Source organism: Euleptes europaea, chromosome 5 (genome assembly GCF_029931775.1).
Source record: "Euleptes europaea isolate rEulEur1 chromosome 5, rEulEur1.hap1, whole genome shotgun sequence".
NCBI lineage: Eukaryota > Metazoa > Chordata > Lepidosauria > Squamata > Sphaerodactylidae > Euleptes > Euleptes europaea.
In genome coordinates this window covers 84,098,189-84,122,258 of record NC_079316.1, presented here as the reverse complement: position 1 = coordinate 84,122,258, position 24,070 = coordinate 84,098,189, and the positions used below count along the sequence as shown (strand labels likewise).

At 41.1% G+C, this 24,070-nt stretch overlaps 1 protein-coding gene across 1 annotated transcript in view; it reads left to right on the top strand.

Moving 5' to 3' along the window:
* The window catches only part of PTEN (phosphatase and tensin homolog), a 66,846-nt gene extending 43,486 nt beyond the window's left edge, over window positions 1-23,360 (top strand). Inside the window, exons 6-9 of the mRNA XM_056849680.1 lie at window positions 12,714-12,855; window positions 16,281-16,447; window positions 20,011-20,238; window positions 22,552-23,360. Of these exons, the coding sequence (XP_056705658.1) occupies window positions 12,714-12,855; window positions 16,281-16,447; window positions 20,011-20,238; window positions 22,552-22,737 (723 nt within the window). The 3' untranslated portion in view covers window positions 22,738-23,360. The remainder of the gene's footprint in view (window positions 1-12,713; window positions 12,856-16,280; window positions 16,448-20,010; window positions 20,239-22,551) is intronic.
* The last annotated feature ends 710 nt before the right edge of the window (window positions 23,361-24,070 follow it).

The window sequence follows — 24,070 nt, the reverse complement described above, 5'->3', positions numbered from 1 at the left end:
CTGATACTATGACTTCTCAGACTTTGTGCTTTGTTTCAGCACCTTTACTAATATTGCTTCCCAAGATCAGTGCCAAAGCAGTCTCCAGCTCCTAATCAATTCAGCAGTATCCCCAGAGGAGACCTATTTGGATCTGGGATTCCTCTACTGTTAAAAGAAAACAGTCTGCATGAACAGCCTCTACTGTTCTTGTAGGTTATCCGGGCTGTGTAACCGTGGTCTTGGAATTTTCTTTCCTGACGTTTCGCCAGCAACTGTGGCAGGCATCTTCAGAGTAGTAACACTGAAGGACAGTGTCTCTCAGTGTCAAGGGTGTAGGAAGAGTAATATATAGTCAGAAAGGGGTTGGGTTTGAGCTGAGTATTGTCCTGCAAAAGTATTGTCCTGTAAGTATCAATACTTTGATACTTACAGGACAATACTTTTGCAGGACAATACTCAGCTCAAACCCAACCCCTTTCTGACTATATATTACTCTTCCTACACCCTTGACACTGAGAGACACTGTCCTTCAGTGTTACTACTCTGAAGATGCCTGCCACAGTTGCTGGCGAAACGTCAGGAAAGAAAATTCCAAGACCACGGTTACACAGCCCGGATAACCTACAAGAACCAATGAACTCTGACCGTGAAAGCCTTCGACAATATTTTGAAAGCCTCTACTGTGTTTGTTATTTACTGTTGTCTCTGTAGTGATGACAGCTTAGATCTTTAGTATAAATTTCAGTCCCTTCTTAGTAACGAAACTACCTCTCAACAATAGGGTAGACTTTTCAAGGCACTTTCTTTTGGGGTGCAAAATATCTGTTGTTAAATCAACTGTTTTTAAAGGATTAAGGATGGCATCAGTTGTCCTCTGTTCACCCTTATTGTCCAATTTCTACCTGACACTGTTCCCCAGCAAATTATCACAACATATTGCTTTGCTGGTTTCTTTAGTCTGATGTTTGCACTAAACAGGAACTTTCTGGGACTAAAGCAGTAATAACAAAACACCTGCTACCTTGTTTGCCGCCTTAGATTTTAGCATCCCTTGTTGTCTTACAAGGACATGTGGGAGCCATCTCATTTTCCCCTCCCCCACTACTTCTTCTTTCTCCTGCCTGAAAGCCCCCATAGTCTCTCTGTCTTTCCTGCTTCCTTCTTTCCTTGTAGGGTTGCCAACCTCCAGCTGGGGGCTGGAAATCTCCTGGAATCACAACAGATCTCCCAACAACAGAGATCAGTTCTCCTTAGGGTTGCCAGCTCCAGGTTGGGAAATTCCTGGAGATTTGGGATGGAGCCTAGGGAGGATGAGGTTTAGGGAGGGAAATGACCTCAGCAGGAGATAATGCTATAAAGTACACCCTCCAAAGCAGCCATTTCCTCCAGGGGAATTGATTTCTGTCATCTGGAGAGCAGTTGTAATTCCGGTTGATTTCCAGCCTCCACCTGGAGGTTGGCAACCCTAGTTCCCCTGGAGGAAATGACTGCTTTGGAAACAATGGCATTATATCTGAGGTCCCTTCCCTCTTCAAACCCCACTTGAAACACTTGGAGCTGCCTTATATTGAATCATACCCTTGGTTCATCAAGGTCAGTATTGTCTACTCAGACTGGCAGCAGCTCTCCAGGGGCTCAGGTAGAGGTCTTCGCATCACCTCCTACCTGGTCCTTTTAACTGGAGATGCTGGGGATTGAACCTGGAACCTTCTATATGCCAAGCAGATGCTTTTGCACTAAGCCACATGCAAACCCTCGTACTTTTCCATTTACAACTCATAGTGGTGATTTTCAAGTTTGCTTTGAATGTTTTCAAAGGCATCCAATTAACTGTTCAAAATATCTGGTTGAAGGATTTGGAGGAGGGGATCTCCCCTTCCCCATCTGCTGCTGGTAATAAAAATGTTCTGAGGTTCTGGGGAGCCTTCTGAACAAAATGGACCACAGTTCAAGGGGGTGCTTTAAGAAAGAATCACAGTTTTGCTCCATTGGTGGAGGAGGGAATTTCACCCAATTTCCTCTTCTTAATTGTGGCTCCTTGCAGTGTGGCACATTTTATTCATGTCGATTCACCAGTTCCTTGGAGGACTGGAGGAACAAGGGAGGTGGCCAGGCAAGATCAGGTTTTTCAACTTCTTATTTGAGCTTCCCCAAGATATTATCCCCAATATGTGAGACCTATCATGTATGGTAATAGGCCACTTCCCCCCCCCCCTTGAATATGTTTCCCCCCCTTGAATAACTAAAGGTCTCTAGTTTGCTTTCTGGCCCTGTTGAAGTTGTACTTAATCGGTCTGTAATGCAACAAATTGTAATTAGCAAGTATTTAGGGACCATTGATTTCTGGAAATTAATTGTTCTTTAAAGTCCTTGGCATAATTAGAAAATAATAGCGTGTAAAGCCACTTAATTTCCTATAAAGTTTATTTATTAAGAGATGTAAGCATAGTTCAAATAATAAATAGCATTTCCTCTCAGCTAAAGTACTGTGGATGTTCATTTTCTTTTGGAAATTGTTATGATATTGTTCTGTCTTTGTAATATTAAAATTCTGTTCCCGGGGGGACCATTGCTCTGAACTTGTGAATGAACTCAGGTTCAGCAATCTCATGTTGTAATCTCCCCTTGAAGCTTCTCTGTCCTGGAAGATTAAAATGTTCTCCCACTGGTTTTTGAGTGTTGTGATTTTTGATGTCATATTTATGCCTATTTATTGTTTTGCATAAGGACTGACTTGATTGTTCGATGTAGAAAGTGGAAGGGCATTGCTGTACGCTTGATGGCATATATCATGTTGGAAGATGAACAAGTGAATGAACCTGAGACTATATGGCTGGTTGTGTTAGGTCCGGTGATTGTGTTGTCAGTGTGAATATGGGGAAAGAGCTGGCATCTTGGTTTATTGCAGGCCTTGATCCCAGAATCCATGTCCATGTTAGGAAGTGCATTATTGTGGGTGAGAAATTAAGGGTAGGACACTGTCTGGGCAAGGAAAGATTCTCTTCCCAATGCCTGTGAGAGAAGAGTTGCTGTTTCATTTGGGCATATCTTGTAGCATTTTATTCTTTGGTATCATTCAGGCTTTGTTGATCTGTTTCCTTAGTACATGAGGTGGGTACAGTGATTCCAAAATTGTCTGTTGTAGATCCCACAGGCGTGCACCTTTGTTAGAGAGGTCAGAATAGGTGCGGCTGTAGTGTAAAGCTGTAGACAGTGGATTGTTTGGTGAGTTTAAGATGGTGACTGTAGGCAGATATGTTCTGCAATCAGTAAGTTTCTGGTAAAAGGTGGCTTTTGTTCTTACATTATGTATGTGTGCTGTACTTTCTAGAAAATGTACCTGTTGTGTGGATTGATTCATGGTCATGTTGATGGTGGGATGGAAGTTGCTGAAGTCCTGGTGAAATTTCTGTAGTGCTTTTTCAAAAATGTCATCAATAAATTAATGATCTGCAGCCTATACTGGACAATGAGACTGCCTCTTCACCTATGTCGTGCTGTCAAAATTAGCCTGGAACAATATTTTTAAGATCTCCACAATGAGGCCTAGTGTTTGGGTATTTTGGAGGGGGGGGGGAGTTGGCTGTCAAGTTGTAACTGACCTATGCAACCCTGTAGGGTTTTCACCGCAAGAGACCTTCAGATGTGGTTTTGCCATTGTCTGCCTCTGTGAACCAACCCTGGACTTCCTTGGTGGTTTCCCATCCAAATACTGAACAAGACTGACCTTGCTTAGTTCCTGAGATCTGTTTAGATCAGGCTAGCTTAGGCTATCCAGGGCAGCGTGTGCTTGGATATAGGTTTATACAAACCTGGGATGGGTGGCGGCGGTAAACATTAATGCTGAAAACTGGAAAACAATGTTTTTGAGGTGAACTATTTAGGTTTGTCAGCATCTAAAAATGTGCTCTTGCTACGGTCTCTTTTTTTGTTCACCTGTCTGAAATAGCTTGAAAAACAGTGTCTTCGAACAATACTGATCTGGGGAACAGTTGTATGATTATCAATCTTTGTTTCAACAACTTTTGGATAACTAAAGGAAAAGGTTTTACTAGAGCCTACCATGACTCACTTTACATATTCAGTGTTGGTTTCTTTGTTTTGGTCTCTGTATAAGCACATTTTGTACTTTCTGATCTGGGCAGAGAGTCCTTCAGAACATTAAACAGGAATCCAGTGGAACCTTGAAGATTAACAAAATTTATTCTAACATAAGCTTTTGTAAATCATAGTTTATATCATCAGATGCATAGGGCATCCATCCAAAGCAGCTGAATTTATACTTGGTGTTTATGTATTTCCTTTATACTCCACCTGTCTATCCAGAGGGGATCTAAAGCTGCTTATATGATTCTCCTCTCCTGCACTTTATCCTCACAACAACCCTGTGAGGTAAGTTAGGCCCAGAAGTTCAAGCAACAGAAAAGAAAGTGGGTTGGGGAGAAGTTACAAGGACAGCAGCCAATCAAAGAGTAATCAGTTGATTTAGTGGATGAGAACCTCTCCCAACCGTTGATAGAAAGGCATAACAGAATTACCATAAAATCTGAAATACATCTATTAAACAGATTTAGTAGGGCGGTACAGAGACCATATTAAGGCATCGGTGAATTAACATCTGTAAAGGGCGGATCATGCTGAAAAATTAGCACCCATTATGATCGAGGAAATCAAGATTCTTATTCAAGCAAGGGAAATAATTTGGCTACATCAGAAGAACACACCCACGCCTCTGGACTTATTGTCATGATAGGCACTTCAGAACATTCTGGAGCTGTTACCTTTTTAGCTATTTCATTTTCAAAGAGAGGGATGCTGCAGGACATGCCTAGAGTGCTGGAGCTACACCTTCTGATTCATTTTTTTCAACTGCCACAGGAGCAACATTGTTCAGAACTTTCTGTGTTGAAATCATGAGTGATTCTCTTCTCACTATTCTTAAGTCTAGCAGGTGTCCTCCCTCAAAGTCCATATGCCTCTGGCACAACACGCTTCTAAAGTATCTACAGTATGGCAGTAAATAACCTTCCATGGACAGACATTACTGCTGCATTTTGGGCTTAGGGGAGATTTATAAGGTTGCATTGTATTCACGTTGTCAAAAATTCACGAAAGCTGGCTGTAACCAGCCCTTGACTCAGCTATTCTGTGGGCACAGGCTCTTCTTAGTCAATGTTAATCTTGGTCAGTGTTGTGTGTTTGCAGACCAATCTGGTCTGTCTTGGATCCCTGTACCATTATGGTATGAATTTCAAAGGGACTCTGCAGTGGAATTACATGGAAACAGAGCTGGAAGGACCTCAGGGGTCATCTTGTCCAACCTCCTGCACAATACAGAAAATTCACAACTACTCTTCCCCCAGTCACCCCTGCTCTATGCCCAGAGGAAGGCAGAAAACCTCCAGGTTCCCTGGCCAATCTGGCCTGAAGGAAGATTCCTTCCTTACCCTAAAGTGATGATTGGCATAACCCTGGTGGGTATGTAAGAAAGGGCCACAAGAGGTGAGCACTGACTCATCCCTTACCGCCCTCCCTGTCATGATCTGCCAAAGTTCACAGAATCAGCCTCACTGTCAGATGGCCTTCTAGCACATGCTTAAAAACCTCCAAGGAAGGAGAGCCCACCACCTCCTGAGGAAGCCTGTTCCACTGAGGATCCTCTCTGTCAGAAAGTTCTTCCTAATGTTTAGCCGAAAACTCTTTTGATTTAATTTCAACCCGCTGGTTCTGGTCCGACCTTGGGCAACAGAAAACAACGTTGCACCATCCCCTATATGACAGCCCTTCAAATACTTGAAGACGGCTATGATATCCCCTCTCAGCCATCTCCTCTCAGGTTAAACATACCCAGCTCCTTCAACCTTTGCTCACCATCTTTGTTGCCCTCCCCTGTTCCAGCTTGTCCTTCTTAAACTGTGGTGCCCAAAACTGAACACAATACTCCAAGTGAAGTCTAACCAGAGCAAAATGATACCATCACTGTGCATGATCTGGACACTATACTTCTATTGATGTAGCCCAAAATCACATTTGCCCTTTTAGCTACTGCATCACCCTGTTAACTCATGTTTTACTAAGACTCCTATAACCTTTTTGCACTTACTACTGCCAAGACTAGGCTCCCCCATCATATAATTATGCATTCGATTTTTTTCCACCTAAATGTGGAACTTTATATTTATCTTGGTTGAGATTAATTTTGTTAGTTTTAGCCCAATTTTCCAGCCTGTCAAGATCATCCTGTATCTTGACTCTGTCTTCTACTGAACTTGCTACCCCTCCCAATTGAGTACCATCTACAGGAGTTGCTCAACAACAAGCTTTGGTACTGATGAAGACACTGAGTGTTGTCTCGCTTGAATCTCCCCTCCTCCACCCAGCAACCATGCTAGGATGAGTCAGGTGCTTGTTCAATCCCCAGAATGCTTTCTGCAGATTGAAATGCATATAGTAGATTCCGTCTCTGAGAGCTATAAGACTCATAACAAGAGATGAAGCCTCTTCCTTGAAGGTGATCCATAATTTTTTGCATTTCTCCATTGTTCTTACCACTGGCAGAATTAATATGAGTGTGATCGGGGTCAGTATTCTTATCTAGGGCTCAGCCTCTTAATCTTGATTGTCTGTCAGTTCCTGGCTGGGTTGTCTTCAGTTTCACTACCAAAATTGGAACCTGCCTTCCAGCAATTTGCTTCCAACTGAAGACTTGCAAGATAAGTGTTCAGAACACACTGGATGGCCAACATACTACTAGTAACTCCCAGAGCTATCTGATTCTCCATTACCATGGTTGGGACTACAGTGCCAGCCTTGAGCAGGCTTGGTTACACCTCTTGCTGTTGTCCGGGCTCATGCTTTTCTCTGCTCATGTATCCAGAATACCATCCACCAGCACTGGACTCAATGCCTGGTCAGCCTGTCTCACAACAATCCATCTGAAGGTCTCAAGCCCATTCTTCCTCCATCTATTTCCCCCTCTTCAGACACCAGAGACTCACTCAAAACTTCTGTTTTCTGAAACCTTTGTTGATCGTCCCAGATACTTTCTCATGTTTTGAGAATCTAAAACTCTACTCCGCTCGGTTGATTCAGATGGCCACATCTTGGAGCTAGGGCACTAAACAAACTCCATTCCTCAAGGATACAGAATTCCAAGTAACGGATTTGGAGTTTTATACTACACTATCTTATATTAGCGGCTCTCCTTCAGATTGTTATTAGGATAACAATCTTCCATGCCTCCCCAATCAGAAAGATTGGAGAAGGTGTACATCATGCACCAGGAGGCTTGCTTTTTTCTCTTTCCGACCCAATTCCATAGCTACTGAACTCTCTCTGGGCAAGTGAAAGCAGTATCCCTATTCTGCACCATCTTCCACATAAGAATGTTCTGGCCACAATCCAAGAATGAGGCACCGTGCCTTGCTAAAAAGATCAGTACATTGCATCATCTATGCTCTGTGGTTCTAAAACAATGGTGGTATCTATTCCCCTTGAAAGACATGTTTGGTTTTGTACCACTGCCCTCACCTCTGAAACCAAGGCCATAATTAAGTATATGCCCTTGAATGGGGCAGGTCTGTCTGTTCAGCAAAATAATGGGTGATACCTCAATTAAGTGATGTTCAAAAACCGAGATCAACAGCCCACTCCATAGGCACCCCAGATAATGTCTGTCTACCGAGACTGTGACAATGATTCAAAGATGGAACCATTCCTCTTGCTTGCGTAATGTTCTGTCTTCTGTGTGCAGATCATTCTCCTCTGTGTCTGGCATTTACATTCTAATATTGTCTGGCATATGCAATAGAATTTGCTTCACTTGCCTCTTCTGGAGTCTTCAGATGCTCTTGTCCAAGCCAGACCCTCTTCACAAACAAGAGTACAATAGAAATTGTCCCACCATCTCAGAAGTAAATTTATTATGCTTAAAAACGTTGTAACAACCGTAAAATCAGCACAGTGTAACATAATTCCAAGAACAGAAGAATTAAAAAAACTTGCAGATCAAAGTTCAATTAAGACTGTCTTTAAAGGCATCCACATCAAATCTGGAGGATTCAGTGGCTCTTCTGAACAGTTCTGTTTTACAAGCCCTTCAGAACTGCAGGAGAGGTATATATATATCTTCTGATTTCCTTCAAGAAGTGTTTCACAACATTGTAGCAAACACAGAAAAGTATGAATGGGTAGCAGAAGGAATACTCTGTTGGGGATAAGAACAGCCAAAAGGTATTGCTGTTCTAAAAACCTGCTGAATGGGGTTCTCTTCTTGGTGTTTCACTTTATCTAAGGGGGATGGAGGCTTACAATCTACACTAGTTCTCAACAGTCAAATGCATCTTATTCACCAAATTTTGGGGGGTTGCATTCAGTGAGGTTCTGGGTTGGGACTCAAACAGGGACCACTACCAATTTAGGCCCAGTACTACACAGCCTGTGGCATAATAGCACCATGTGGGCTGCAGTTTCTCTTCTGGTTTAGGATCATCTGACTGGGTCCTAGCACATGACCCAGGGAGTCAGTTGCAAAGACTTGGACACTGTAAGGCCTGAACATGCAAGTTGCCTCCTGGTCAACTTGTCAGTCTGTGAGGACCTGTCCTACGCAGTGTGTGGCTTCCCTACTTGTTTCACCCATCCTGACTTCCTGGACCTAAACCCTGCCTACCTTTGACTATGCTTCTGTCCTCTGGCCATTCCAGTTTGGACTGCTTATTCAGACTTTTGACTCCTGTTCTGATTTCTTCCCTGCTTCCTGCATGTGGCCCTTGCAATTACGACTGCTCACCTGGACTTCTTGCCCTGCTTTTGTGACTTGAATTGCACCTAGCTCCTCAGCACCGTCACATCCATTCTTCCACTGTTGACTCAAGAAACGTGGTTTATCTTGTACTGAAAGACCTATAATTCCATATCTTAATTTATTTAAACTGTTTAACTATTATTTAGTTAAAACTAACCACCTTTCCATCCAAATAGGGTCCCCAAGGCAGTGAACATCAAAACATTAAAACTTTTCATCATTAAAACAATACTTAAATTGTATATAAAATGATACAGTAAAAGCATATAAACACACATAACACCAAAACCAGGGAGGAGTTGACAGTTATTGGGGTTATTAAAAAAAAGTCTTCACCTGCTGGCAAAAGACAACTATAGAGGGAAACCGATGAATCTCCCTGGGGAGGGAGTTCCAGAGTTTTGGCGCCACAACTGAGAAGGCCCTTTCTTGGGCTGCGACCCTTCTAGCCACAGATGGCAGGGGCATCTGAAGCAGGGTATCAAAGATGACTGGAGTGGATGGGTGGATTCATATGGGAGAAGGTGGCCCTTAAGCTATGCAGGCCCCAAGCCATATAGGCCCCACCTCCATGACTTTCTCCACTTTGCAATGAGGCAACTCCTTTATCAATACAAAGTTCTCCCCTTTGAACTGTCTAGTGTTCTAAGGGTGTTCACAAAGGGCATGGCAGTGATGGCTGCCTACCTGTAACAGGTGAACTATTACATGCACACCCATTAGGGAAGCACTCCTTTGAAAACAGACACATGGGGTCTCTGCCTGTTCCAACACATGAACCACTAAATCACAGGGCTTATTGAAATGGCTACTCTCTTTGATACCTCGTCTCTATGCGTTACAGCCCTCTGACTGAAGAGAAAGAAGTTTATTTATTCCAGGTGTCGTGAAAACGTGTCTCAGCCAAAGATCACCCACGATTTTTATTTAAAATCAATCTAATTATTCCTGAAAAGACTAAATAGGAAAGAATCCCTGATACAAAATATACTTGAAATCAGAAACAGAAATGCATACATATTATTTCTTATCCTATTTAAAGATTAAAAGGTAAAATACAATTTGAGATTCTCACCAAAGGGCTTTCAAAAAGATTAGATAGTCTCATGCAACCCACATCTGAGAGATTCAGGGGTGTTTGGGGTGTGACTATCTTATATAGACCCAATTGTGTGAAACACACATGTTCATACCAAAACCTTCCAATTCGTCACTTCTGATGGTTATGAGGTAAGCATTTCTCTGCACCTAGAAGACATTCCCCATAGAAATATATGTATCAAAACTGTGAACTATTAGATTAACTTGTTCAGAGATTTTTCTGGGTATCAATCCTCAGCAAAATACTGTACAACAAGGCTGATTGTGTCTTAGTCACCCTGTATTGGCCTCATCAACCCTGGTTCACAGATGTGTTCTGCCTAGCCATGGAGCCCCTTGTTCATCTCTCTCTGGCAAAAGGTCTTCTGTTACACGATTGAAGAAAAATACCCAGAGGTTGCCAGCCATTGTTGTAACCGCACAAAGAATAATGCTTCAAGTGCAATCATTATAGCTGCAGGAAGTACTTCTAAATGCAAGGAAACCTGCTAAATGCAGTTTTACTTGTCCAGATGGAAGCATTATTGCATATTTGCTTTGTACCATGATTGGGAGCTAATAATCTGCTACTTTAACTCTGTCTTAGACTAGAGCTTCTTAAACTTTTTCCACTCGCGACCCCTTTTTGCCCCAGAAATTTTTACGTGACCCCAGGCATATAGGTATACAAATCAACATTTACTGATAATAAATCAAAAAGAAATTTATTTTAAAACAATTTGTTGGTATACATATAATTTTACCATTTACTGTTGCCAATTTTTTTGCAACCCTCACATTCAGTTATGGAACCACATATGGGGTTGCAACCTACAGTTTAAAAAGCTTTGTCTTAGACTATCTACTTTTAATTCTGTTTCCAGGGATTGACTTTTCCATCTATGAGTCCACCTTGGAGCTCTGTCATCATCATGCCCCATGCAGCCACTCTGTTTTTACTTGGCAGTTGTGAACTTCTTCTTTTGAAGGTCTCTGCAAGCTCTGCCTATCCGGTTGTGGGGTTTCTGATTGATTGTATCCTAGCTGATGAAATACCCTTTTGAGCCACTGGAAATGTGTGAACTGAAATATGAAAGTATATTTCTGGAAGCCGTAACTTAAGCAAAATGAACCAGTGAACTTTCTACTTCTTGCTTTGACCCCACTTTGTATCTGCTTCCATAAGGATGGGATTGTCCTCTGGTTGGCCATCTCTTTTTTTATCAAAGATGGCCTCTAGATTCCATCTAGATTGGTGTCTGACACTGCTAGTGTATTTCCCAAACCCATTGTTTGAACTCAGTACTCCTTAGATGACCACAGGACCATGGCCTGCTATGTAGGCAGAACTTTTTCCATTAGAAATAATCCCATGGGACAAGGACAAAGGATCCCATTTTGGTCTAAGCCACTAGATCACAGGGTCCATTAGGCAGTGTTGGCACAACAGTACTTTCCAGTGAAGACAAAGTAACAGTACCACACTACTAAAACTGCTTTCGGCTCTCTGACCTGCCTAGGCACATCTCTTTTGGAACTCTACTGAGCAGCCACCTGGACTCAGGCATCCAGTTGTGTCCCACAGTATGCCTGGGTGTGAGAGCTAGGTTGGATAAAGTCTTTTGCAGACCTGTAAGGCTTCAGCTGTTCCTGTACTAGTTGATCAGTTTACTAATCTTTTCCCATTGTTGTGTCTGTGGAGAGACCATGAAGAACAGGCTGCTTGTTTGTAACTGATGTTGTTCAAGTGCTTTGTGCATTTACAAAACCAGACATCCTTCCCTGCAGTGGGGGGGGGGGAGCATTTGCCTGCTTGCATTTCTCCTGGGAAGAACTGAATGGGAGGTGTGGCTCTGCCTCCTAGGTATGTTCTGTTACACCCCTCTCTTCAGAGTGGGTGTGGCCAATGCCAAAGAAGTTGCTTTGTTTACCTTTAAAAGGAGCTAAAGGATTCTCTGTGCAGATATAGTATGCATAGATAACCACTTCAAAAATATCTGCTACGGGTAAGCATCTACACACAAAGGATACAAATGATGTCTTAACTGCTGTACTTGAAGACTAGGCCTGGATAACCTCAAGCGATTCATTACTGTATACAGCTAATCTAGTAAGTGTCAATATATAAGGTGAGGGAGGAAATTTGGAAATAGTGCAAGAAATATAGAGTATTTTTAATACTTCATAGCAAATGTTGGACTGCGTTTTGTAATACTTAAGTTATAACATGTCATAGGCTGCCATTTTGTAGGAGCCATGGAATGTAATTATGAGTTGAAAGAGCATACTAATATGTTAGACCAAGTTATGAACTACACTTCACACCAGTTTCAAGTCGTATGGTGTAAGACATCTAAGAACAAACACAAGAGATACTCCAATTTTTTTTAGTCACATGTTCCAGAAACATAGGCATAAGTAATACGCCCTGTGCTGTTTTCTGGTGTGAAGTTTTCCTGCACCAATGATGTGTCAGTACCCTGGCACAGGTGTACGTATTCTGTGGCTTACATGTAACCTAACTATTTTATCACCTTAATGGCCTTCTCTGGAGAAAAATAAAAACATTCCATAAAAGTTAATATAGGAAAGAAGTGTGTCTAACCTTGTGGGAGAAACTTATTTGGGTTTTATATATCCTTTATTTTTTTTGTTGATCAGCTGGATTTTGGGGTGTGTGTGGGTAAATTTCTTACCCCGTGAGAATTGTGTAGTTAGTAATTGCCTACAAATGACGTCAGTGATTCATTTTAAAAATTAAGATCTTGCATTTCTTACCACAAACAATAAAAATGTCAAAAATAAAACATTCTTGGACTAAGTTTTCTTTTCTCTTTTCCTTTAGGGAGTAACTATTCCCAGTCAGAGGCGCTATGTATTTTACTATAGCTACTTGTTAAAGAATCAACTGGATTACAGACCTGTGGCATTGCTCTTTCACAAAATGATGTTTGAAACAATTCCAATGTTCAGTGGCGGCACTTGCAGTAAGTATTTTTAAATATCTGTGACATGAGACAATATCTTCTAATATCCATATCAACAATTGAGCATAGTTACCCTCATTCCTCAATGTTGAGTATGATATGTTTAAACTGTTACTTTAAAAAAATCCCTGATTTTTGAAACAAGATGTTTAAATTTATTTAAGGCTTTTTAAATTCTTGCAGACTTTTGGAATGGATATTCTCTGGCAGCGGATACTCCATCCCTAGATTTATCTGGGGGCAAGCAGGGGAGCATGCTGGCGTGGACGTGTTTGTGGCCTCAGTCTTGGCATGCCTCAAATCCCGGAAGCCAGCATGGGGGCAGCGGTTGGCACAGCCCAACAGTAGTAGGCTGTGGCAACCCTGAGTGTGGAATGTTGCGTCGTGGCAGCCTCCAAGGGCCTCAGCTGGCCAGTAGGCTGAGAGAAGGGGGAAAGGAAGGGGTGAGAATGGCTGGGTCACCCTCCAGCCCAGAGCAAGGCCCCACCCCTTCTTAAATAAAAGGAAGTATTTCTTCACACAATGCATAGTTAAATTGTGGAACTCCCTGCCCCAGGATGTGGTGATGGCTGCCAACTTGGAAGGCTTTAAGAGGGGAGTGGACATGTTCATGGAGGATTGGGCTATCCATGGCTACTGGTCAAAATGGATACTAGTCATGATGCGTACCTATTATCTCCAGGATCAGAGGAGCATGCCTAGTATATCAGGTGCTGTGGAAACCAGGCAGGATAATGCTGCTGCAGTTTGTCCTGTTTATGGGCTTCCTAGAGGCACCTGGTTGGCCATTATGTGAACAGACTGCTGGACTTGATGGGCCTTGGTCTGATCCAGCATGGCCTTAATTATGTTATTTTTTATTATATAAATTTTTATTAATTTTTATAACACAAAACAAAACAATACAATAAAAAATAACAAAATACAAAAATTACAAAAGAGTATCTTTATATAGTAATTATTACTTTCTTGTTTACCAAACCATTAAATCCAAAAAGATACCCCTTCACCCTCCACCCACCCAAAAAAGTGACCCATCACCCGACTTCCGAAGAAGTGTCTAAACAGTTTTTTAAGCTTATCTACAATATAATATAAATTTATTAAGACTAATTTCTATAACTCGCTAAGTAATATTGTAAAGTCAATTTTTGCCATTTTATCCCAATATGAGGCGGCCTTAAACCATGTTTTTTTAAATTCTTCCATATCGTTTCCATGTAGGAATTCCGTTAATTTGCCCATCCTCGTATACATCCACAATTTCTCCAGTCAACAATCGAAGGTCTATGCGTTTGCTTCCAAACTTTAGCTATTACAATTCTTGCAGCAGCAAAACTATATTGGCAAACAACCCTATCAATATTAGTCATATTTTTTTGTGGAATTCCCAATAAACAAAATACCGGCTTCCTCTTAATTATGTTCTTAAAGCTGTGCAGGACTTAGCTTGGGACTTGTGGACCCAACCCTCTTTCTGCCCCTCCTTTAAAAGGAGGGCAGCATGGGCTGTTAGGAAGATACACCATAGTCCTCTTCAACACTTGGAGAGAGGAAGTAGGCTGGAGTGAGAGGGCTATGGGTGAACTGAGGGGAAAAAAAAAAAAACCTCCCACCTCCAATGCCAGGCAGTCCTACAGCTCGAATACAAGGGATACTGGAGGGAGCTTCAACCAGGATTCTGATTCAGGGGAGGCAGCCCCTGACAGATATGCTGTAGCTGGTCACAGTAGACAATTCTGGCCTAAATATCTTTTCCAAATTATCTGGTTAAGTAAGGGGGTTACCGCATTATGTATTCCCATCAATGTATTAAGAGTTTGAAAAATGTTATAAAAAAAACTGTTCGCACTTTGTTTGGCCCCTTTAGCTGTGAAGACATCTTCCAAACATTTTTTAGCTGTGGTATCCAAAAACCCTTTTAAAGCGATGTTTTTTATACCATTTTCAAACTCTTAATACATCGCTGGGAATACGTAATGTGGTAAACCCTTAAGTTAGGCTGAAGGAGAAATAGACTTAAAGTTCCACAATGAATGTTTGAGTAGGGATTTGAATCCTGGCCTGCTTGGCTCAGTGCTGTCTGCGTTGCACCACACATCTGCTAAATGCTGCTAGATACAGTAGAGAACTTGGCAAAATGGCAATCACTCATATTCCATTTTGTGATAAGAGTTGGTCACTTAACATAGTCAAAGCTCTCCCTTTTTTAGAGAGTAGAGTGTCAATACCGGCTAGGAGATAGTAAAGTAGAATCAGAGTAAAGCTTCATTTAATGTTCTACAAAGGCAGTATGGTGTGACTTCTTTTTGTTGAGAGGGACTGGAGGAGCCATAGCTTAGTTGGTAGAACATGTGCTCTGCATGCATTGACATCCCAGGTTTAATCCCAGAGTAGATAATGTCTTACCTCTTGGCTGTAATGTAAGCATAATAGTGTGTTTATCCAGGGATATTTGGCTAACTAGCTATATAGTTCTTCCATATCCACCGCATATGCAAAAATGCCAGGAAAAACTTGTTCTTTTAATCTATTCATAAACAGCTAATATAACTAGTTAATATAGTGACATTGGAACTAATCTCTTAAAACATTCTTTATGTAACCCAAGAATATTTAGTTTTTAAAATTGCTATATGCTTGCATTTGGGTTTATTCTTTCCCCCATTATGCTACAGACTGTGTAATAAAATGTATGTTGCGTGTTGCCACTGTTGCTGACTTCTAAAACAATTAGAACTTCCTCTTCTGCAGCTGGGAAAGTGGGTAGTAGATTTTTGTGTGTGTTAATTTTGCCATTCTACATTCTGTATAAGGGACTTTAGTGGTTTTGGTTCTGGTTTCCTTTTACCCATGAGTCTGTGAATGTGTTCCAAAAAGGTGAGATACTTCTGTTATCTGCCATTCATGGCATTAAAATGCTATTTCTGACACCTGTATTTTCTGGCTACTTAATATTTAACATCATACGATGCTATCTAATGGGGTAATAACTTTAGAATTAGGAATCAGGATGGGGCATAATTCTATCTGCAACAGTATGCATTGTACCAGGCCTGCAAGTACATTAAACATTTGTGAATATCAGTTGGTTTTGGCACTAATCTACTAGTGATTCAATTGCTACCAGATTCCTGTGCTCAGATTGATGTTTATTTTAAGCATTATTCTGAAGCAGGTTTTCTATTACCTACTGCTGGTTTGGTCTGATAATACAGAATTCCACTATTAATATCTGAACACTTTAATTTTTTTAATGTGATATAGAAAGATTGGCATACCTAAGCTACATACCACATCCTAACTGTAGTGGTTATTACTGAGAAACATTTATTAAGAATATTTTTTTGCAGTAAGTTGTTTAGCACTGATCGTTGAAATTAATTTAAACTGCTTATCATGACATGACTGTTTTTATCATACAGATCCTCACTTTGTGGTCTACCAGCTTAAAGTAAAGATATTCACCTCCTCTTCAGGACCCACAAGACGTGGAGACAAATATATGTACTTTGAGTTCCCTCAGCCATTACCAGTTTGTGGCGATATCAAGGTGGAATTCTTCCATAAACAAAACAAAATGTTGAAAAAGGTTTGTTTTATAATTAGAGATGGCTTTATTTGTTTTTGGTTTTCCCTTGTGCTAAATTGGTAAATTTTACACATTCTGACAACTGTCACAGAAAGCGCAAGTCACTTAGATTCCAGGATTTGTATGGAGGTGTGGGAAGTGAGATGGACAAACAGTTTTTAGAGGACATGCCCATTGAGAATCCCTTGCTGTAACCTTGACTTATGAAGGCATGAATAATGGACCAATTCTGAAAGGACTGAACCTTTCTGACTAGATGATGATAAAAAGTTCTTCCAGTCATTGCTGGTATGGGAAGGACCAGGTACTGAAGCATTCATGCAAATTCTTCAAGGCTTCAAGTCTGAGCAAATGAAGTATAAAAGTCCAGTGGGTGGGGGGTGGCAGCTTCACAAGTCTGTTCTCTTGGTGCGTGAAACAGGATGGTGTGTTTTTGTGTGCAGTTCTAATATCAAGGGGGGGGTCTGTACTCTTTCCCCCGCACCACCCCACTTTTTGCCCAGCTGACTTCTGGTATCGGGTGGGGGAGTGGGATTTGGGTAACAAATTAAGGGGTGTTAAGGTGGAGCAGCAGATGGCAATAAAACCAACCATGCCTGCTGCTGCTGCGTCTAGCTTGGCCCTGAGTAATCAGAGAAGGCCCAGCCCTATCAGCAAACCCACTTCCTTTTTAGTTATAAGCCCTGCCGCCTATTATTGTCCCTGGATTCAGTTTCACTCAGCTCGACTGCATTGAGTCATTATCTGAGAAATTAGGTTACAGGGCTAGGGCTTAACAATGTTCACTGTTCATGTTGAACTCCCCAAATCAAGCCTGTACAAATCATGTACAAGTGCACAAATCAGTAAGTGAAGCCCTGGGAAACTTGCCATTTTGCAATTTTAAAGATTTTGTTGAAGGAAAGGTGTCTTTATGAATGCAAACAATAGGCTTGTAATGAAATCTTACTTTTAATTGACTTAATCCATTATCATGGTTGATCTATTAATTCTAATTTGCATAGGAGTAAAACCAGTAGTTCTGAAATTAATTTTATGTGATGCCTGCCTATGTTGTGGAAGGCATCATCTTAGAAGCTTTTCCTCTTGTGTGGGAAAGAAGTACTTTTCTAAGATAGTACTTGCCAACTGCAATTTTGGGGCAGATTTAACTTTAAAAAAAAAACTTCCGTTTATCAAAAGATTTTTTAATTAGCTTAGTTAAATTAAGACTGCAACCCTGTGCACACTTACCTGTAAGCAAGTCCACTAAAGCAACTTAAGAGCAACTGGGGGGAAAAGTATAACAGTGCATTTCTGAGTGGAATGCCTGAGCCGGGCTTAGGAGCCAACGCGGCGCCAAAAATCCATGCAACCCTCATAGGGTTACATCGGAGATACGCCACCAGTTAGGGTTAAGGTTTTTAGGTGGCGTATCTCGCCAAAAATAAGGGGCGTTCCCGGCTCGAAATGGCTTTGGAGGCCTCCTAAAGGCAGCCCCACCCCCAGGCCGGCGCTGGTATGCCCTGGGAATGCCTCCCGGGACACCGTTACGCCCCGGGAATGCCTCCCGGGACACCGGCACAGCTGTTGCCGGTGTTCAGACGCCACCGGAAGGCCCCGTCGGCGACCCGGGGTGGCGCTGCCGCAGCAGCGACCAGCGTCTGGGCCTTCCCTCCAGCATTTAGGCTACTAATGCCAGCATAAGTTGCCCAGACGCTGGCGCAGGGGGCTTGGACGCCGGCGCAGGCCCTGCCTGGCCTTCTAAAGGGCCTCCGGCGCGGCTCAGGAATGCACTGTAACTCACTTAACTTTACTATGAATTTGATTAGACCTTAGACATATTTTAATTGCTCACATTTATTTTATTTCAAGATCTATCTTTGCCTTGTGGGAAAGGTAGATATAGAAACTATAAAGCTTTAAAAATTGTTACAAAAATACAGTACATTAACATACAAATAGGAGTGTCAAGTTCTATTTTAAAAAGACATACAGTTTAACTGGTTCTCTAACTTAGCCATTCCCTGCCACAGTAATGATTTCTTTTTTCGAAAAATTCATCTAAATAAGCATAAGTTTTTTTCCCTCAAACATATTTTGAAAAGGATGAATTCATGCTCATTGGGTGGCATAGATAGGAGTAAAATGGGAAACTAACCCTGAACTAAACAATGAATGCATCCTGTTAAAGATTAAATTGAAAATAAAGGAGCAGTAGCTTTTCTAGGAAACAACTGCATTATTGATTAAAACTCTTAAATTATAAAGGCAGTTTTAGAAACATCTTGAAGTCCTGATGTTCATGTTTCATTTCCCCCCCATCCTTGTGAACATTTGTTCTTTACAGTGGAAATTAATTTTAGTAGGGTAATGGTTGAAGTTGGCCCCCTACTGGTAGCAATATTTTCTTAATCAGTGTTTGTCCACTTCTTCAAAACATGCTAATTTTGTATTGATCAAAAAAGGAAGTTGCTTCTAGAGGTTCAGTCTCACTAGTTTATATTCCAAACACCGGTATGCATTTTTATGAGCTAGAAAAGCAATATATTAGGCCTATATGTCACAAACAGTTTCTTGAAATCCCTTTCTGTCAGAGTTGTCTGGAACAGAACTAATTTGCCTTTTAACAGCCCCTGCAGAGTTTACCCAGATGCAGGAAAGTACATTTGCAAATAGAAGCACTTTGCTTTCTTTTCTAATCCTTTGACCTAGTACAGAGAAATAAAATGTTCATTCATTTTTGCCACTATTGTCATTTCGGGTGGGGGAAAGAATTTGCTACATAACAACATAAAGGGAAACTCCTTCTCATGTCTGATCTCAACGGATTTCTCGTATATATCCTGTACTTGTTGTAACAGCAGTTCAGAATACCTATTTATTTAAAAGGTTTATATTCAGCTGTTTGATCAGATGATCTCCTTTAGCTTCAAATAAGTTATATTTTCCTCTGGCAACCTTCAGCTCCTACCTTGCACTAATGAAAAGCAGAGTCTTTCGTATCTAGCTTGCCAGACCTTAATTTTTTATAGAAAACTATCAAATTAAGAATGGAAGGTGTGCAACCTAATCCGAAATGTTTGCTGGGGGGGATCAGCCTATACTGTTGTACGCTATCAGTATTGCAGTCATAGTATTTCCTCCCTATGGTGAATTTTAGGTTCAAGTTGTTAGTGAGAACTGCGGCTTCTTATCAGTCATTGGCATGAGTAGTTACGCCACAATTTAGCCATACAAATTGCTGTGTACATCCAACAGCCCTAGATGGGTACATTGCAGGTTGTGCAGAATCAGTAATAGATTAGGGAAGTATGAGTTATATATCAAGATAGTTGTGGGTGATTTTTGTGCTAGGTCTTAAAATGGCACTGATACAAATTGGAGTCATTTACTTCATTGATTCTGCACCACTAGAGTTGTCTTATGCAGTTCTCATTACAGCAGTCACAGTTAAGGGTATAATAATATGCTCTTAATTCGCATGGCTTGGCTACTGCCGTGTGTGCAGACCAGGTTTATTATCTTAGGTTTTTGGTATCTCGTGAACATGTTAAAGAGAGCTGCTTTTTTCTCTTTCTTAGGACAAAATGTTTCATTTCTGGGTAAATACATTCTTCATACCAGGACCAGAAGAAAATTCTGATAAAGTAGAAAATGGAAGCCTTCTTGGAGATCAGGAACTTGATGGCATTTTTACTATTGAGCGCTCAGATAATGACAAAGAATATCTAATACTTACACTAACAAAAAATGATTTAGACAAGGCAAATAAAGACAAAGCAAATCGTTACTTCTCTCCAAACTTTAAGGTAAGTATTTTCAAAGCCTTCAGCTAATGGCGTTTTAAGTATGCTCTGCGATTTGAAGTATGCTGTACTTAGTTAAATAGAGGTAAGTTATTGTATGCCTCAGGAGTAAATGCTTGATAAATCAGTAATAAATATCACTTAATGTAAATAGTTTTTGTTTCATTAAAATATTTAGACACCACTTTTCTCTTTCACTTAAGTGGTATGGGAAGAGGTTCACATTTAAGAGAATTCATTTTGTGTTCAACTGTTGTTGTCCATTGAGTCTGCTGATGAAACACAGACTTCTCCCTTACTCGCATTTGTATTTTCCCATGTATACATTACAACAAAAATATCAGAGCTGGAAGAAGCAGATAAACTACTTTTCCATTTTAACTCTCTAATGTGTAAATAATTCTATCTGTTGACCCTAATTTGGTGAGGCTCCTCCTCAACAGATTTCAGCTTACATTGGGTTCTACCAAAATCAGTTTAGTGAAACGCTAAGTTTAGTATGTGGGAAGACTTGGAAGAATTTAGCATCTGTCTGCTTTGTTTGTTCCAGTTCATAAGTATGTGTGTACATGTACACACATGCACACTAGCGGGGGATTCACAAGGATTTATGGGAGACATACCATTTTCCTTTTCACCACTATTTCCCTTTCCTGAAAGCCCCCAAAGCTTCTCCCTTTTTTCTGCTTCCTTCGCTCCTTCCCACCCACCTACCAGCCAGTCTATATTTCTCTGCCCCACCCCATCTTCAGCTTTCCCTCTCCCCGGCAGCCATTCCCCAGGAAAAGTCTGCCCCATTTGTTCAGTGCCTGCCACTGGGGTGGTCCTAGTTACATGGTGCCAGCTGGGCCGGGCCCCAGTTGCATAATAGGGAACCTGAAAGGACTTGGGGGTTCTCGTATCCTCAGCCCCCGTATCCTCAGCTTTCCTGGTTTCCTTCTCTCCTTCCTATCCACCCACCAACTTACCTTATATCTGCAGCCCTCCCATCTTCAGCTATATATATTATTCATTGGCTTCATATATTTACCACCTTTCTCCCTAGTAGGGAGCCAAAAGCAGCTTATATATTTTTTCTCTCCTCCATTTTATCCTCATAACAACTCTGAAGTAGGTTGCGTTGCCTGGTCCCCTCCCCCTCCTCCAGCAGGAGGTTTTTGGGGCGGAGCAGGGGTGGGGGATTGTGCATGTGTGGCCACGCTGACTCAATTACATCACTTCCGCATGTAAACCAGATGTGATGTAATTGCATTGGTGCAGCCACACACGCGATCCCTTCTGCTGAGCCCATTGATGGATTGGCGGTCAATTGCTTGCCAATCCAAGCGACCTGGCAACCCTATAGAAGTAGGTTAACCTGAGTGTATGTATGACTTGTCCAAAGTCACCCCTAGCTTCCATGGCAGAGTGAGCATTTGAACCTGGGTTTCCCAAATCCTAATTTGAAACTCTAACCACTACACCACGCTAGCTATTGTGGGTGGTTACTATTGAACAATAGCAAGCAGCCAACCCCAGCCAATCCTGGGTGAGTCATGGAAGTTGCCTGTGGTTGCTGCTGGTCCTGGCCCCAAAGAGTTCTCCCTCGAAGGATCTGAAAAGCCCCTCCCCCCTGCTTAGAAACCAAGGCTTCAACTGACAATGCTGTTGGGGTTACCTTGCAACATCCACTGAGGGCATTCATTCGTTAAAGCTACAGGTGTTGCTTCTATTATTTTTGTGGGGGTTAACCCCCCAATCTTTTGTTTTTAGATTTCAGATTTTCCTTCCTGCAACCCTGGGGCTCTTAGGTTTGTAGAAAGGTCTTTCATGTCTGTTCATGGCTCTAATCTCTGTATTTAAGTATCCACAGCCTTGGCCACATTGAGAATTCGATATATTGATGATATATACATAGGCAAGTTTTTCTTTGTTTTGGTGAGCATGGTATTCCTAATAGGAATATCTGTTGGCCTAAAAACACCAGTAAGAATGAAAAGGGCAACTTTGAAAGAAAATTTCAAGTAGCTAAATATATAGAGCTTTGCAGCATAAGAAGCTATTTGATCACTCTGGAAGAAATGGGGAAACCTTTAAGTAGTAATCAGCTTTTTAAATATTTTGCTGCATTTAATTGTAGAGAATATATTGCTTGCGTGTGCTTCTCTACTTAGTGCTAACTTATGTTTCAGTCTGTAGTGTTTATTTAATAGAAATTGTTTAAAGGCAAGGTAATATCAAATTTTAGCATCTTCTTATCCTGTCATAGTAATTACTGGCAATGTTTCTATTTCCAGCAGATACGTACTTACTTCTGCCATGATCCTCTTTTTCTAGGTGAAACTATTTTTCACGAAAACGGTAGAGGAGCCATCAAACGCAGAAGCTAGCAGCTCAACTTCAGTAACACCAGACGTTAGTGATAATGAACCTGATCATTATAGGTATTCTGACACCACTGACTCTGATCCAGAGAATGAACCTTTTGATGAAGATCAGCATACACAGATTACAAAAGTCTGAATATTTTTTTTAATTTGGGAAAAAATACCACGAAGAAGAAAACTTGAATAAACTGAATTATGGACCTTTTGAAATGGCAATAGGACATTGTGTCATGATTATCAGTTGTAGAACAGTTTTCCTGACCAATCTCATTTTGCCCTATGAAGCCGCTGGGCTTGACACTTGTTGTCCAGTTGAGGGGAAAAAAGGTTACGTAGCTATGTTATGTATATACCTTTTTGTGTCAAGAGGACATTTAAATTTCAATTAGGAACACATAAAGATGGCACTTTCCCATTTGATTCCAGTTTTATAAAAGTGGAGACATCTGATGTGTATACGTAGGAATTTTCCTTTTGTGTTCTGTCATCAACTGAAGTTGCTGTAAAGCTCTTTCTAATACACAGGTTCACATCCTGCCCCTTTCTTTGCACTTATGTGGCAACAGATAAGTCTGCAGTTGGCTCGGAGAAGTAATGGGGTTTTTACTACATTTGAATGCATGTAATATGGATAGAAGAGTGGAAAGAGAAGCTCAGAAAGGAATGTTTTGTGCTGGACCCTGGACTGTGTACCATTTCCAGCTTACTTACATGCACCTCTTCAGCATGCTCAGAAATAAATCCTGGACAATTGAGGAATCGCCGCTGTCACTGCTTGTTGTTTGTGCATTTTATTTTTTTCTACGCATAATGGTGCTAGAAAAGGCAGCTAGAGGGAGTGGTTCTGTGTTAGGGGTACAGGAATGAACCTTCCGCAACATCTTAAGATCAATAAAATGAAGGGATATGAAACCAATGTGGATACATGTGAAACACGGTAACAATGACTTAACCATATAAATGTGGAGGCTGTCTACTAGAAATGGGCCTAAACTATAGTTTGTGCATTAGTTGACATGTCCTCAGCTGTGGATGGAAAAAGAAGACTACAGCTTTTGTTGTAGATTTTTCTTAATACACCCCCCCTGTCTTTCAAACAATTACTTTTTTAAGCTTCATAGTGTAAAATCTTACGTGTTTATTGGCATTAACTTTGTTCATCAGCAGTGGTCCCACTTGATTAAATGAATTTGGAATCCATAGTGCCCAGTCCACTAGCATTAATAAAGAGGGTATAAATCATAACTAGTCAAGGCAGAACTCAGGCTGAATGCTAAACAAAGGGTCAGCATGCTCCTTCTACATTCTTTGGTGAATTTTGCTCCCTTTCTAAATCCTGTGTGTAGTTGTGTGCCTATAACTTCATACTGACTTCAGCGGGACTTGCGTTTAACTACACAGGATAATAGCTTTCATCCATAATGTGAACTTTTTACAAAGCTAATGTTGAGGCTTCCTGAGTTTTGATC